Source organism: Symsagittifera roscoffensis, chromosome 2 (genome assembly GCF_963678635.1).
Source record: "Symsagittifera roscoffensis chromosome 2, txSymRosc1.1, whole genome shotgun sequence".
Lineage (NCBI taxonomy): Eukaryota > Metazoa > Xenacoelomorpha > Acoela > Convolutidae > Symsagittifera > Symsagittifera roscoffensis.
In genome coordinates this window covers 2,398,168-2,414,198 of record NC_087063.1, presented here as the reverse complement: position 1 = coordinate 2,414,198, position 16,031 = coordinate 2,398,168, and the positions used below count along the sequence as shown (strand labels likewise).

General features: G+C 31.8%; 2 protein-coding genes across 2 annotated transcripts in view; one reads left to right on the top strand and one right to left on the bottom strand.

The window, feature by feature from the left end:
* Positions 1–16,031, bottom strand: part of LOC134840327 (C2 domain-containing protein 5-like) — a 302,083-nt gene that overhangs the window by 63,461 nt on the left and 222,591 nt on the right. The gene's annotated exons all lie outside the window — the stretch shown is intronic.
* LOC134838961 (uncharacterized) lies at positions 1,877–4,923 on the top strand. Its single transcript, XM_063854333.1, has 3 exons — positions 1,877–2,061; positions 2,603–3,604; positions 4,307–4,923. The coding sequence occupies exons 1-3, from the start codon at positions 1,923–1,925 to the stop codon at positions 4,921–4,923; spliced, it is 1,758 nt and encodes a 585-aa protein (XP_063710403.1). The 5' UTR covers positions 1,877–1,922.

Genomic DNA, 16,031 nt, shown 5'->3' with positions numbered 1-16,031 from the left:
GCTTCTATTTATACTCAGATGGGGAAATCACGCCATTTTTCGTATCAAATGAGAAGTTACTTCTTAACTTCGTATTCTCTATTCGTACATTCGTACTTTACGAGAAGAAGGTTTCGTATGCTCGTATTTCACGAGAGGAATCGTTAATATTCGCTTTGAATGAGAATAGTCGTTTCAATTCTCAATGCTTAAAACGTTATACGAATTATTCCAATAGCATTTCCCTTCCTTTTGCAAGGGAATAAAAACATATTTCTTTTGGTGGTGGCGGCGGCGTCACATTTTGTGAACGCAATAAAATAATTCATGTTTCTGTTTCTATTTGAAATCAGAACAGTCTTACTGTGAAAACTTTCTTTGTGACACAACACTCAACCCGTATCAAGTAATATTTAAAAATGACGTTTAAACCGTCACTAGAAAATGCACACACATATCTCTAAGTTTCATTTACCAAACGTCGCGCAGCCATGTGTGTTTTGAGAACAGTACATATGTTTTATTACTTCTAATTTTGGCAGCTAGTCTTAATCTGGACAGGTTAGATTAAGTAAAAACTCAGAATTTTTATATTAATAACAGAATCGTAACTTTTACGTATGAACAATTGTATTCGAGCCTAAAAATTCACTTTCAGCTATTACCAGCAACGATTTTATTTGGTTCTTAGCAAAAATTACAGTTCAAAATAACAGAAAAATGTTTTGATATATTTTCCTAGATATACCTGAAAAATAAATTTCGAAGAAAAACATATCAATGCCCAAACAACTCAGCAAAGCCCGCACCGAATATTCATGGGTAATAATCGATTATCATGGGTATTTCATTTACTAAAATGTTCTCTTTAATCGATTATCATGGCATGTTTTGACCACGTAATTGATACTTAATCCATTATAATCGATCGTTTTTGAAAATTTTAAATCCCTTATTATCCATAATATTTGATTATAATTCACTTTTTTCAATATAATGGATTTTTTTTTGTACATAAAACCCATGAAAAATGATTAAATTTTGTAAATAATGACTCTTTTTTCTGCATTTTTTTGCAAAACTCGAACGAACACATTAAAACAGGGGCAGCCAATATCTAGAAATATCCAATATATAGTAATTTTCCAAAATGTGCCCAAAAACAGCATTTTTGACCAGTTGCTGACGTAACCCCCCCCCCCCCCACTCCTACCTATCCCTCGACGTACTCCCCCACGGGGGCAGGAAATTGTAGTACGGGTAAGCGTGGGGGAGTGGGGTTGGTGTGGGATCTATAGGCAACTTTTTCATAAACTCGATTGAAAACAGGAAAAAATGAAATTAAGCGAGAGAACAAACTAACTAACTTAAGTTTAACAAAATTATGAAAAAATTAAAATATTAGATTTCTTTGAGATGGGAAAAAAAACTTAATTTAGGCCATGGAATTTGCGCCTTTTTTGGATCAAACATTTCAAAAACTCAAAGAACAGCGAAAAAATTCAAAAAAACGTTTCGTTTTTGTTTTTCTAGTCTCTTTTCCAGAGATTTTTTTTTCCCATTTGCTATGACTGTCAAATATGACTAGGTGATACGACCGTCAAATATGCCTAAATTTTTTTTGTTCATATCCTTTTTCGCACCACGCAGGAAAATACTTCTTTAATTTGAAAAAAGTTTTTTCTGTGTTTTTAAGACTGTGATCGGAAAATTCTGTGCTCTTTGCACAGTAACCGGCTATCTTTGTGAATGTTTAGTTTTTACGAAGGACCAATTGCAATCAAAATCAATGTTTCAGCTTTACTTATTCGCAACCAAGTTTTTCAAAAGATTGTTTTCAGTAGAAAAATACAATTCCTTTTTAAGTAAAAACTGTTTTGATATAATGAATTTCCAGGCAATCTGATTGTATTTGATTTTAAATTAGAATTTATTCAATCGACATGACGACAGAAAAAAAGAGACCAACTGACAAATTTTTGGATGACGGACTGGAGTTATTCAAATTATACTGCGAAGGAAAGAGCCGACCTTTCATGTTTCCACCAGCACCTTCACAAAATCGAATCGATATTTACGAAGGTTCTACTTTACAACTAGCTTTTCCTTGTTTCTTAGGAGATAAAATAAAATAATTCGCAAAAACTCGAAAATGATTCCGAGGTGATATTGATTGTTTCGACTATGTAAAAAAGTAACCAGAGCAAAACTATGGCGCAGACCAGTTTCGTTTCACATTGAAAACTGGTCTGCCCTGAAGAATGACCAACACTGAATCATGTTTTCAGTTTAAAAAAGAGGTTTGAATGTTCTATGTGTCAAAAAGAATCAATTTTCTACGTTTTTGACTGGTTGCGTGAAAATAACACTCTTTACATTAATTTGCGACTAAAGAAAATGCTACAAATGAAATTCGCCGGGACATTTTTTTTAATAGACTCCGAAAATTTCCTGAGTCGAAAACTTTTTCCCGCATCAAAACTTTTTTGGCACATCTTTTATCCCTTTGGCACCAGTTTTAAGTGGGTAACTAAAACTTTGACGTATAAATAAAATCCTACACATAAGTGGATGTATAAATCAAGTTTTTGTATGATGGGTTTTGAGTACATGTTGTTTTTAGATTTTCATATTCAAACCGATAAAGAAGCTGAAACTGACCAGAAGAAACAGAGTGACTATGAAGCCGAAGTAGTTATGTATAGAGCACTCGAACAGTTGGACGCATCTATGATCGTCTTACACGGGCTAAAATACACTCATAAGCAGTTTCGAATGTGGGATTCTAACCATGACGCGAAAAGCTGCAGCAAAGAAACAAACAAAAGCCCCAGTTGCAAAAACAAAGAATTAAACAAAACTGAAGGTGAACACGATTTCGTGGTGATAGGTCCTGACTACATAGTTAAAATTGAAGTAAAGAACCCTAAAGTATTTCAGCCGTCAGCGGCCAGCAATATTATGCCAAAAAGTCCAATCAGGTCATCTATCAACAATGCAAAAGTTCAACTTAAAAAAGCAGAGGAACTTATATGCGGAATAGCAGAAAAAACTTCTGGCCAAAGTTTTCAAAAAATCGAATTAATTCAGCTGGTAGCTTTTCCAAATCTCGACCAAACAGAAATATCTCAGGGAACAGACAATTCTGAGGTTAATTTAGTTTTGGTTAATAAGTCAGACTTACAAAATTTTAAAACCTTCTGGAAAAACAATATAGAAGGCCAAAAAAAGTCAAAAACTTCCATTGATGGTGACATTGGAAAAATTCAAAGTGTGCTCATCCAAATGTTTGCCATTGGAACAAACAACAAAATAGAAGAAATCGAAATTAGCCCTGCCATCCGAAAACTGAAAAACAAAATTAGTCTTGCCGATTGCGTAGTCGACATTGACCGAAAACTGAGAGACGGACGTATTACTTTTGAGAGAGAAAACCGATCCTCTAAACCAAATGTATCGAAAATCAGCGATACATCTGATACAAAACTTGATAAATTACCAGCATTCCTAAAAACCAGCAATCCAGCTGATACAGCTCTTACCGATAATGATAAAAAATTTTTCAAGGATTATTTGGGTCTTAACTACGTAACAAACGAACAATGGAAAGCTTACCAAAATCAAAGTAGGTATCAAATCATAACTGGTCCCACTGGTTCCGGGAAAACCTTGATATTATTAGCGAAAATCTTCCATCTCGCTTTGACTGATTCGGATTCGAAGATCAAGTTCAGGGTTGCAAATCACGTTGATTTAGTCGAGTACAAATCTCTTTTCGAGAAGGCTCGTATCAAAGTAGCAGAAGTACAAGAGAATCATCCTTTTAATCGGGAAGAACTTAAAAATAATCAAATTTTGATTATACATCAACCTAATTTTGATCTAAGCGATGACTTTGACTTTGAGTTTATAGATGATTACCAAATCAACCTTTGCCAGAACACCGATCAAGAAATTTCAGGCAAAAGAAAAGGATTCGTTTTGACAGTAGATTTGAATCAAAAACCCATGGGTACCAAAACTGCAACTCCAAAAGATATCTCTCAAAACTACGGCCTTTTCGATTCAGCTAAACCAGATCAGTTAAGTGCCTGTTATCGAAGTACCCGTAATATTGTATCTCAACTTATCACATTGAGCGAGCACATTCATAACCACGCTCAAAAAACAGAAAATCAATCCGAAATAGCAAATCAAACCAAAGAGCAAGAAAATCAAACATCGCAAATAGGAAATCAAACTAAAGAAAAAGAGAATTCGACTGAACAAAAAAAGAATCTGCCTGAACAGAGCAATAAGCTACCCGAAGATAAAAAAAATCTTTTAGATGAAAAAGAAAACCAAGAGGAAGATCAAGAAAAACTAGCTGATAAAAAAGAAGATGGAAACGACAAACTACAACATGAGGCCAAACAAAAAGAAATTGAAACCAAAAAATTAGACAGCCAAACTAGAGAAACTGAAAAATTGTCACACATCCCCCTTTACGGACACTTCATTCATGGACCCCAAATACTCGTTCAAGTTTACCGCCAAGACGCGATCGAATATTTCCATTGGGATACAATTGAAAAAATATTCAATTTGGAAATAAAAGATCGCGAAATCGAATGTGCGTTTTTTTTCTTTCCACGCTTTTTTCATCGCAGAGGTAAAAGGGAGGAGTGGATTAGAGATAATTCTGATGACCTCTTCACAGCTGGAACTGAAAAACGTAAGGAATTCATCAGTTCATCGGAGTTCACGCAATGTCACATTTTACTTCCATTTGATCCCACCACCGACTATGCAGAGGCACTTCAGTTTTTGTACAATGCTATTTCACGAGCTCGGGTTTTATGCCATGTGCACGTGCTGATGAATAAAAGCAGAGACGAAGTTGACGGCAAGTTGCGAGTTATTTTCCCAGAAGCAAGAATCAAATATGAAGAACCAGAACCATAGAGCGTATTCTACTCATTTCTCCGTTGGCTACGTTCCTTTTGGCTTTTTTAAGACTGCTCCTGAACTAACCGTATACGAATAAAAGAAGGCAGAGAATTGAAAGACGAAAGAAATGAATCACCAAAATCACAATTACGAAGAGCAAAAACAATAATAACACTTCCTAATAGAACTTCATTAAAATTAAATTTGGCAATGCTTAATTTATTTGCAAACAATTATCGCTACTAAAATATATAGTGTTGAAATAGATAGCCTTTTCAAAGAGCAAAACAAGATTTCATTAATTATCAAATCGACTGTCATAGATTGCATATTATACTTGATTTCAGCGATTCGATAGCTATCAAAACTCAATTGTTGGTGTATATTTTAGTTTATTAAGTTTACAATTTTTAACAGGTTGTCTACGGATATACAAATTCTATACATGCTATATATCAATTGTACAGATATTATATTCAGATTCCTTTGATATTCAACTTAGATTATAAACCGAGTAAATACAGCTTACGTACATGTTATGTACAGAATATATTCAGATTTCGTACAGATTTAACATTTTTTAAATATAGTTTATTCTCTAAATTTCACATCTTCCAAGACAATCAACTTATATGAGTGAATTAGAAATATACCTATAATACATGCTTTTCCGTTAATTTTAAAACTGATTTTGTTCTCAAAAACGGTATTGTTCGAATATTATGCTGCAGCTAAAAATAAATTTTTTCAAATTTGTCTTTGGATCGTTTTGTCAAATTTTTCTTAAAGTTAGCGCTAAACGGTGGATCTTAGAATTGTTTTTAAAGATTTTTCAATTAAATGCACATTTTTTACCGTGGGAGCTTTTATTGCCTTTTTATAGCAAAAGCTATGGATGATCTCATGAAACTTATAGTTAGCCGCCCAAGTAACTTTAGCTCACAAAAACACTCAGGGAGATTTCTCTTGGGTACAACCTTTTTGGTAGAATTTTGTGATTTTTGTGGCTTTTTAGTACAATTATTTGAGCCACTTGACTTTTTCTGAAACATTAGATTTTTTACAACAACTGAATCTATTCTTTGATTTGTATAAAATCTCTACATTATCTATTTTTGTCTCTAATTGGGTTATATCAAATCATTTTTATGTTAGGCGAAAATCTGTTTGAAAATTTATTATAACCGATCGCACTCTTAGTTTTGTCAAATCGGTAAAAAAATCACAAAATGTCTATAACGTTTCCAAATAAGGTTTTCAAAAGTTTCAAGTTGATACTAACTATCTTTGTGATAAACAAGGATTTGTTTCTACGGTGTACATCTGGCTAATTATCGGAGACGTGTTGCTCCTGTGAAACAAAAAAGTGTTTGTATAATTGTAAATAGAAATTTGAGGCTCTTTCTCCTTTCCCCCACCTCACACAAACATGATTTTTCGACGTAATTAAATTAAGTGCCAGCTATCGAAGTACCCGTAATATTGTATCTCAACTTATCACATTGAGCGAGCACATTCATAACCACGCTCAAAAAACAGAAAATCAATCCGAAATAGCAAATCAAACCAAAGAGCAAGAAAAACAAACATCGCAAATAGGAAATCAAACTAAAGAAAAAGAGAATTCGACTGAACAAAAAAAGAATCTGCCTGAACAGAGAAATAAGCTACCCGAAGATTAAAAAAATCTTTTAGATGAAAAAGAAAACCAAGAGGAAGATCAAGAAAAACTAGCTGATAAAAAAGAGAAGATGGAAACGACAAACTACAACATGAGGCCAAACAAAAAGAAATTGAAACCAAAAAATTAGACAGCCAAACTAGAGAAACTGAAAAATTGTCACACATCCCTATTTACGGGCATTTCATTCATGGACCCCAATTACTCGTTCAAGTTTACCGCCAAGACTCGATCACAACTTTTCATTGGGACACAATCGAAGCAAAATTCAGTTTGAAGATAGAAGACGAAGAAATCGACTGTTCTTTTTTCTTTCCACGCTTTTTTCATCGCAGAGGTATAAGGGAGGAATATACAAGGAAGTGGTAACATGGCCATTTTACGGCCGAGACTGAAAGTCGCAAAGAACTCATCAGTTCTTCAGAATTCAACCAATGCCACATTTTACTTCCATTCGATCCCACAGACTATCGAGCGTCGCTTCAGTTTTTGTACAATGCAATAGCACGAACTCGAGTTTTATGCCATATCCACGTACTAGTGGACAAAACATTGAGCAGAGACGAAGCCAACGCGCCATTGCGAGATATTTTCCCAGAAGCAAGAATCAGATTCAAAGAGCAAGAAAAAAATGAAAATGTAGAAAGTAAAGAAGCACCAGAAAAAACTTAATGAATTCTTATCATATTAATTCTTATAATTCTTATCATATCAACAAAATAATTCTTATCATATATTCAATGAGCTAATATTAGATAATTGAATAATTGTCCGTTTTCGGCTCAAAAATTGGTTTATATAGGATGCAAATATGGCTCTTCCCGCACTGGAGTTCCATGGATAACAATTGATTATATTGTCATTATATAGTCAGTATCTAAAATATCGCAAAAATAATTGATTATAATCCATCAAAAATGGATTATAATTCTAGTATTTCTTATATCAATACAATCCATTAAAATCGATTACAATCCACTAAAAATGGATTATATTTCTTATATTTTTATGCTAATATAACCCTTATAATCGGTTACAGTCAGTTTTAATGGAAATTTTTGAGAAGTTAGTACAATTTCAACATCAAAGTATTAAAGAAGTAGATTACTTATGCGCGTTCTTGCGAAATATTTCAAACCAGACTAGTAAAAGAACTGTACGCGCTACTCCTGTGAGCACAAAGATCTAAAGAGCGATCCCCCAAATCAGTTTTTTTGTGAAAATTAGTCTGATTTGTAGTTTGTAGGATTCGTCTGATTTTTCAAAAAATATATAAAAAAATATAATACCGCCAATTCAGGCTAAATTTTGAAAATATTTTCTCAAAAATCAAATTTTATCACCGCTAAATCGATGTGAGGTAATATTTTAAGATAGATCCGAGAAAGTTTTTTAAGCACCTGTCTTAATAACTGATTTCAATAAATTTAAGTATAAATAATTGTCTTTGTGATTTTCATGGACTAATTATAGGTCGCATAACTGGCTCCAAATTTTGAGACACTCGTTGTGCACGTAAAACAAAAACAAGCGTCGAAATTTGACGCACAGAAGTAGTTTGAGATGATAGAAAAAAAACAATCAGAAGGAATGCGTTCTCATGTGGCAACAATCTTCAAATAGGCCGATAATTTAATTTAAAATGTAAAAAACAGTCCTTTTGCCTATTTTATTATATTAACTTTGAAAAAGATTTTATGAGAGACCAATTTTTAGCAGAACAATTTTTAGCATAAAAACTGAGAGATGAGTTTCTTAGCAGATCAAGCTTCTAGCAAAAACATTTAAAAACCAGTCTGTCAGCAGACCAACCTAGAGCAAAAAATTTCAGAATAAGTCTTTTATCAGACTAAGTTTTCAGATTAACAATAGAAAATTGAGTCTTCCAGTCTTCCAATCTTTTAGCATAGAAACTGGTCTTATAGATGACCAATTTTTAAGCATGGAAAATAATAATTGAGCATATTGGAAGAGAGACTTATTTGTATAAACATTTGAAACTAACTCATTTTAGTGGACCAATCATCTATCATCAATTCTTGGAAACGTTTTTAGCAGACTAAAATTTTGGCTTAAAAATTGCGAAATGAGGACTTAACCTTGCAAAAATTTCAAACTAAAACTGAAAAATGAGTCCTTCAACAGACCAAATTTTTAGCATAAACCTTGAAGAAGTAGTTTTTTCAGCAGACTGATCTGTTACTAAAACAATTGAAAAATAATTATTTCAGCAGACCTAATTTTAGCATGTTAAGTGAGTTTTAACATACCAATTTTTCAACACGAACACTTAAAATGAGTCTGTTAGCAGACCAGTTTTTTCACTTAAAACTGAAAAACGAAAACTTTAGCAGATCAAACTTTTTGAATCTGAAAACTGAAAACTGAGACCTTCAACAGGCCTTTCTCTCAGCATAAACGTTGAGGAATAAATTTTTTTCCGCAGACCAATCAGTTACTAAAAAAACTCAAAATGATTCTTTGAGCAGACCTAATTTTAGCGTAAAACATGAGTTTTAACAGACAAATCTTTCAGCATTTGGTATACAACTCAAAATTCTAAATTTTTGAAGACCAAAGATTTATAGAAAAAAAAGAAAAGAGTTTTTATCAGACAATTTTTTTGCTTAAAAACTGGAAAATAAGACTTTCAAAAGATCAGCTTTTTAACGAAAAATTTAAAACTTAGTTTGTTAGCACATCAATTTTTTACGATATAAAAGGAAAAACAATTCTTTTAGCAGGCTATGCTTTTAGCACGAAAAAACGAAGTTAGAGGATATTAGTTGACTAATCTTGTAGGTTAAAAAATGGGAATTAATCTTTTCAAAAATATTATTTTAACCTAAAAATTGAAAATTTTGCAGACCATAATGTTGGCAAAAAAATTCAAAAACGAATCTTTTAATAGACCAGTTTTTCAGCATAAAATTGAAAATATGTCTTTTAGCAGACATATTTTTCATTATAAAAACTGAAAACTGAGTATATCAGATCAGACCAAATTTTTAGGCGGACTATTTTTTTTCGTGAAAAACTAAGAATGAGTCTTTTAGCAGTACAATGTTGTGGCATAAGAACAGAACAAAAGAATTTTAACAACACCAATATTTTAGGATAGAATTTGAAAAATGAGTTTTTTAGCTGATCAATCTTTTAGTGCAAACAACCAGGCTTTTAACAGACAATATTTTACCTAAAAATGTGAAAAAAGAAGCTTCCGCGGACAAAGAATTTTCAACATACGCATAAATGGTTGACATACGCAAAAAGGCTAAAATTTGGTTATGCCTTTATAATCAAGACAATTGTCGCACAATTTGTCTACAAAACTTCGAAAAAAATTATAAGCAAAGAGTTTCAATTATAAGCAAAACACTGCATTACGTTGCGTGGTTGTGTGCGGGATGGTTAGAGCATGTTTTGGGCATGTTTTTGCCAGTTTATTTATTTATCTTGTATTCGGCGTGCTATCGTTTGAAAAGTGCTGCGGTGGTTAAGTTTGATAGCGTTTGAATTGGCGGGCTATCTTCAGAAAATGAGTAGCTTGTTTTGTCTGTGTATCAGGGCGACGTGTAATATTTTAATGAAAGATGGAATTCAAGAAAAAGAAAAATGAATGACATTGAAAAAAGCTTTTTATAATATATATCTGTAACTTTCAATTAAATGCAACTATTCCGAAGCATAATAAACGATGCAGGTTTTTATTGAGCGAACCAGTAGCGTGTTTTATTTGAATCCCATTGGAACATATTTTTTTGATGTTAGAGAGAAATTGAGAAAAAAAGCACAAATGAAAATTTAAAAAAAAAAACTTCAATAATTTTTGTCTGTAGAAGAAGTTTGATCAGAGACTGATCTGACGGGTTTATTTATATCCGAACTCGACCGCTTTATTCAAAAAATTAATTAAATCTATATAACTTTTTCTGGAGAGTTTTTTTGTAACGTGAATGTGTTTTTGTTCTGGAAATACAATCACGGGAAAATTATACAGCAAAATTTTAAACTTTTTACTGAAATTGTTTTTTTTATAGTTTTCTTTATTTTGAGCTTTTTTCTTGTTTGAATTTAGTCATCATGTTTTGTGCGTCTTGTACAATAACCAGTTTTCTTGATTTTTTATGAGAGTTAATTATTGAAGCGTTTTTGTTATCGCAAATCGAAAAAGTAATCAGTGCGGTTTTTACTGAAGCATCAGATTCTTTTTAACTCGTAGTGATCAATTCATTTTTCAAATCTTACTACGCAAAAAGATTTTTCCCTATTTTTGAAATCTGAAGCAGTGCGTTTCAGAAATTATTTGGCTTAGGCATCTTGTAAAACATTTCACTGGATCAAAACTTAAGATGTAGTTTTCATGAGCCTCGAAAAAAATTAAACAGCTAAATTAAAAATATAAATTTTTAATTAGCTGATAGTTTTTTATCAGTTCGTTTTTCTATTGATTGAATTTATTATCAACTCAACCCAACATTTTCATACAATTTCCATGCATGCATCAACTAATATAAAAGAGTCATTAAGCAAAACAATTTTTAGCTTAAAATTTGAAAGTTAAAACTTTTAGAAGAACAATCGTTTATCGTAATGATTGAAAATGAGATCCTATCATTTAATTTGAAAAGTAAAAGGATAGTTTTTTAATAGGTTAACACTTTGGTAGAGAAACTGAACAAGGCGGCTTTAAACAGACCAGTCTTTCAGCATAAACTTTCTCAAAGTTTTTTTTGTAGACCTATATTGTGACACAAACTGTGAAATTTCTAAGATGAGTTTTGTAGCACAACCTTCAAGCACAAAAGCGAAGATTTTACCCGAACAACTTTTTCAGCTGTCCATTAGAAAACGAATTATTCGGAAGACCAATCTTTTAGCTATAAAATTGGATAAAATTAATAACAGGTTAACATTTTGGCATAAAAAAATTTGAAAATGCAGCTTTTATCATACAATTTTTCAGCATAAGAAATGAAAGTTTGTCTTTATAAACACCAATTCTTAAGCGTCGAAACTGAAAAACGAGCAAAAACAGTTTTTGGAAAAAATCAATCTTCTACCATAAAATTTTGAAAGTAAGTTTTTCCAGCAAATTATATTTTTGTTAGAAAAAATGAAAAACCACACTTTGAACAGAACAGTTTTCCAGCCATAAAAATGAAACTGAGTCATTTAGCAGATCAGGTTTTAAACAGTTTTTTTGAAAATGAGTTTTTTTAGCAACCTGTTTTTTTGCATGAAAAGAATGAGAGTTTCAGCATAACAATTTTTTGGCATAGTTTTTACAATTAAAACTGGAAAGAGAGTTTTTAGCAGTCTATTCGTTTGACAAAAATTGAAGCTTTGAATAGACCAGCTTTTCAGCATAAAACTTTACTTATATTTATTAGCAGGTCTATTTTTTGCATATGAAGCAAAAATTCAGTCTTTTAACGGAAAAATTTTTTGAAAATGAGATTTTTTTGCCGCTTATTCTTTTAGCACAAAAAACGACGCATTTAGTGGACATTTTTTTGCATAAAATAATTGAAAAAAAGAAGCTTCAGTCGACCAAGACATTTCAACTAACGCATAAAAGGTTGACACATGCAATAAAATCTCAACAATTGGTTGAGCTTCAATAATTAGGACAGTTATCGCACAATTTGATAACAAAACTGTTAACTTCAAAAACAGAAGTGCCTTAATTAGCGAGAAAACACTGCATTACATTGTGTGGTTGTTTGCAGGATGGCAAGGGCACGGTTTGAACGAGTTTTTGGCTGTCTTCTATATATTTACCTTGTATTCGGCGGACTATCTTAAGAAACGCGCAGCGGTGGCAAAACCTTGGTAGCATTTGAATCACCGGCGCCCTTAGTCGCCATATATTAAAATGTGCGTATTTTGTGAATCGTCGGGCTATCTTGATCAATATTATAGCCGGTTTTAAATGTGCACAAGGGGGACGTGTTCTTTTTCAATGTATGAAAGAAACTGAGAAAAAGAGAAACGAAAAAACTTGAAAAAAGTTTTTATTGAAGTTTATATGTCACTTTCAATTAAAAGAAACTAACTTGAAGCTGTCATAATGCTAAGTCAGTATCTGAGTTTATTTAGTTCATGACAGTTCATCTTGTCAACCATTTCATTTCACATCAACCGTAGACATCTTGGAAGGTGCTTGGCCTTCGGATTGTTTGATACCTTCGGATTTCACCTAAATCATTGTCTCATTTGATCTTATATACATCAGTTGCTTATCTATCTCTACATTAAATCAAGATTACAACTTTTTTCATGAAGCAGTCAGCAGGATTCGAACCTACGCGGGAAAATCCCATCTCATGTCAGTTATTCCTAGAAATTGTAAAGTCGTATCAAAAACTACTGCATTACCTGAATTATGTCAGGAGACCAACCTAGAGCAAACAATTTCAAAATAAGTCTTTTATCAGACTAAGTTTTCATATTAACAATAGAAAATTGAGTCTTTCAGCAGACCAATTTTTTAGCACAAAAATTAAATTTGAGCTTTCAGCTAATTACTTTTGTAGCTTAAAAAATGAAAAACGAGGTTTTAGTAAACCAATCTTTTGGCATAGAATTTGGTGTTATAGATAACTAATTTTTGAGCATGGAAACTAATAAATGAGCATGTTGGCAGAGAGACTCATTTGTATAAACATTGGAAACTAACTCGTTTTAGTGGACAAATCATCTATCATCAATTCTTGGAAACGTTTCTAGCAGATTAAAATTTTGGCTTAAAAATTGCGAAATGAGGACTTAACCTTGCAAAATTTTCAAACTAAAACTGAAAAATGAGTCCTTCAACAGACCAAATTTTTAGCATAAACCTTGAAGAAGTAGTTTTTTTCAGCAGACTGATCTGTTACTAAAACAATTGAAAAATAATTCTTTCAGCAGACCTAATTTTAGCATAAGAAGTGAGTTTTAACATACCAATTTTTCAGCATGAACACTTAAAATGAGTCTGTTAGCAGACCATTTTTTTCACTTAAAACAGAAAAAAAGAAAACTTTAGCAGATCAAACTTTTTGAATCTGAAAACCGAAAACTGAGTCCTCAACAGGCCATTCTCTCAACATAAACGTTGAGGAATAAGTTTTTTCCTCAAACCAATCATTTACTCAGAACATTTCAAAAATGATTCTTTGAGCAGACCTAATTTTAGCGTAAAACATGAGTTTTAACAGACCAATCTTTCAGCATTTGGTACACAACTCAAAATTCTAAATTTTTGAAGACCAGTCATTTAAAGAAACAAAGAAAAGAGTTTTTATCAGTCAAATTTTTTGCTTAAAAACTGGAAAATAAGACTTTCAAATTGAGAAAAAAAGCACAAATAAAAAAAATAAAAAAAAAACTTCAATAATTTTTGTCTGTAGAAGAAGTTTGATCAGAGACTGATCTGACGGGTTTATTTCTATCAGAACTCGACCGCTTTATTCAAAAAATTGTTTAAATCTATATAACTTTTTCTGGAGAGTTTTTATGTAACGTGAATGTGTTTTTGTTCTGGAAATACAAATCACGGGAAAATTATACAGCAAAATTTTAAACTTTTTACTGAAATTGTTTTTTTTTTATAGTTTTCATTATTTTGAGCTTTTTTCTTGTTTGAATTTAGTCAACATGTTTTGTGCGTCTTGTACAATAACCAGCTTTCTTGATTTTTTATGAGAGTTAAATATTGAAGCTTTTTTGTTATCGCAAATCGAAAAAGTAATCAGTGCGGTTTTTACTGAAGCATCAGATTCTTTTAAACTCGTAGTGATCAATTCATTTTTCAAATCTTACTACGCAAAAAGATTTTTCCCTATTTTTGAAATCTGAAGCAGTGCGTTTCAGAAATTATTTGGCTTAGGCATCTTGTAAAACATTTCACTGGATCAAAACTTAAGATGTAGTTTTCATGAGCCTCGAAAAAAATTAAACAGCTAAATTAAAAATATAAATTTTTAATTAGCTGATAGTTTTTTATCAGTTCGTTTTTCTATTGATTGAATTTATTATCAACTCAACCCAACATTTTCATACAATTTCCATGCATGCATCAACTAATATAAAAGAGTCATTAAGCAAAACAATTTTTAGCTTAAAATTTGAAAGTTAAAACTTTTAGAAGAACAATCGTTTATCGTAATGATTGAAAATGAGATCCTATCATTTAATTTAAAAAGTAAAAGGATAGTTTTTTAATAGGTTAACCTTTTGGTAGGGAAACTGAACAAAGCGGCTTTAAACAGACCAGTCTTTCAGCATAAACTTTCTCAAAGTTTTTTTTTTGTAGACCTATATTGTGACACAAACTGTGAAAACTGAATCTACTAGCAGATCAGTTTTTAGCACACAAATTGAGAAACAAAAAATAATTTAGAACCAGGTTTTTACCATGAAATTTCAAAGATGAGTTTTGTAGCACAACCTTTAAGCATAAAAGCGAAGATTTTACCCGAACAATTTCTTTAGCTGTCCATTAGAAAACGAATTATTCGGAAGACCAATCTTCTAGCTTTAAAATTGGATAAAATTAATAACAGGTTAACATTTTGGCCAAAAAATTTGAAAATGCAGCTTTTATCATACAATTTTTCAGCATAAGAAATGAAAGTTTGTCTTTATAAACACCAATTCTTAAGCGTCGAAACTGAAAAACGAGCAAAAACAGTTTTTGGAAAAAATCAATCTTCTACCATAAAATTTTGAAAGTAAGTTTTTCCAGCAAATTATATTTTTGTTAGAAAAAATGAAAAACCACACTTTGAACAGAACAGTTTTCCAGCCATAAAAATGAAACTGAGTCATTTAGCAGATCAGGTTTTAAACAGTTTTTTTGAAAATGAGTTTTTTTAGCAACCTGTTTTTTTGCATGAAAAGAATGAGAGTTTCAGCATAACAATTTTTTGGCATAGTTTTTACAATTAAAACTGGAAAGAGAGTTTTTAGCAGTCTATTCGTTTGGCAAAAATTGAAGCTTTGAATAGACCAGCTTTTCAGCTTAAAACTTTACTTATATTTATTAGCAGGTCTATTTTTTGCATATGAAGCAAAAATTCAGTCTTTTAACGGAAAAATTTTTTGAAAATGAGATTTTTTTTGCCGCTTATTCTTTTAGCACAAAAAACGACGCATTTAGTGGACATTTTTTTGCATAAAATAATTGAAAAAAAGAAGCTTCAGTCGACCAAGACATTTCAACTAACGCATAAAAGGTTGACACATGCAATAAAATCTCAACAATTGGTTGAGCTTCAATAATTAGGACAGTTATCGCACAATTTGATAACAAAACTGTTAACTTCAAAAACAGAAGTGCCTTAATTAGCGAGAAAACACTGCATTACATTGTGTGATTGTTTGCAGGATGGCAAGGGCACGATTTGAACGAGTTTTTGGCTGTCTTCTATATATTTACCTTGTATTCGGCGGACTA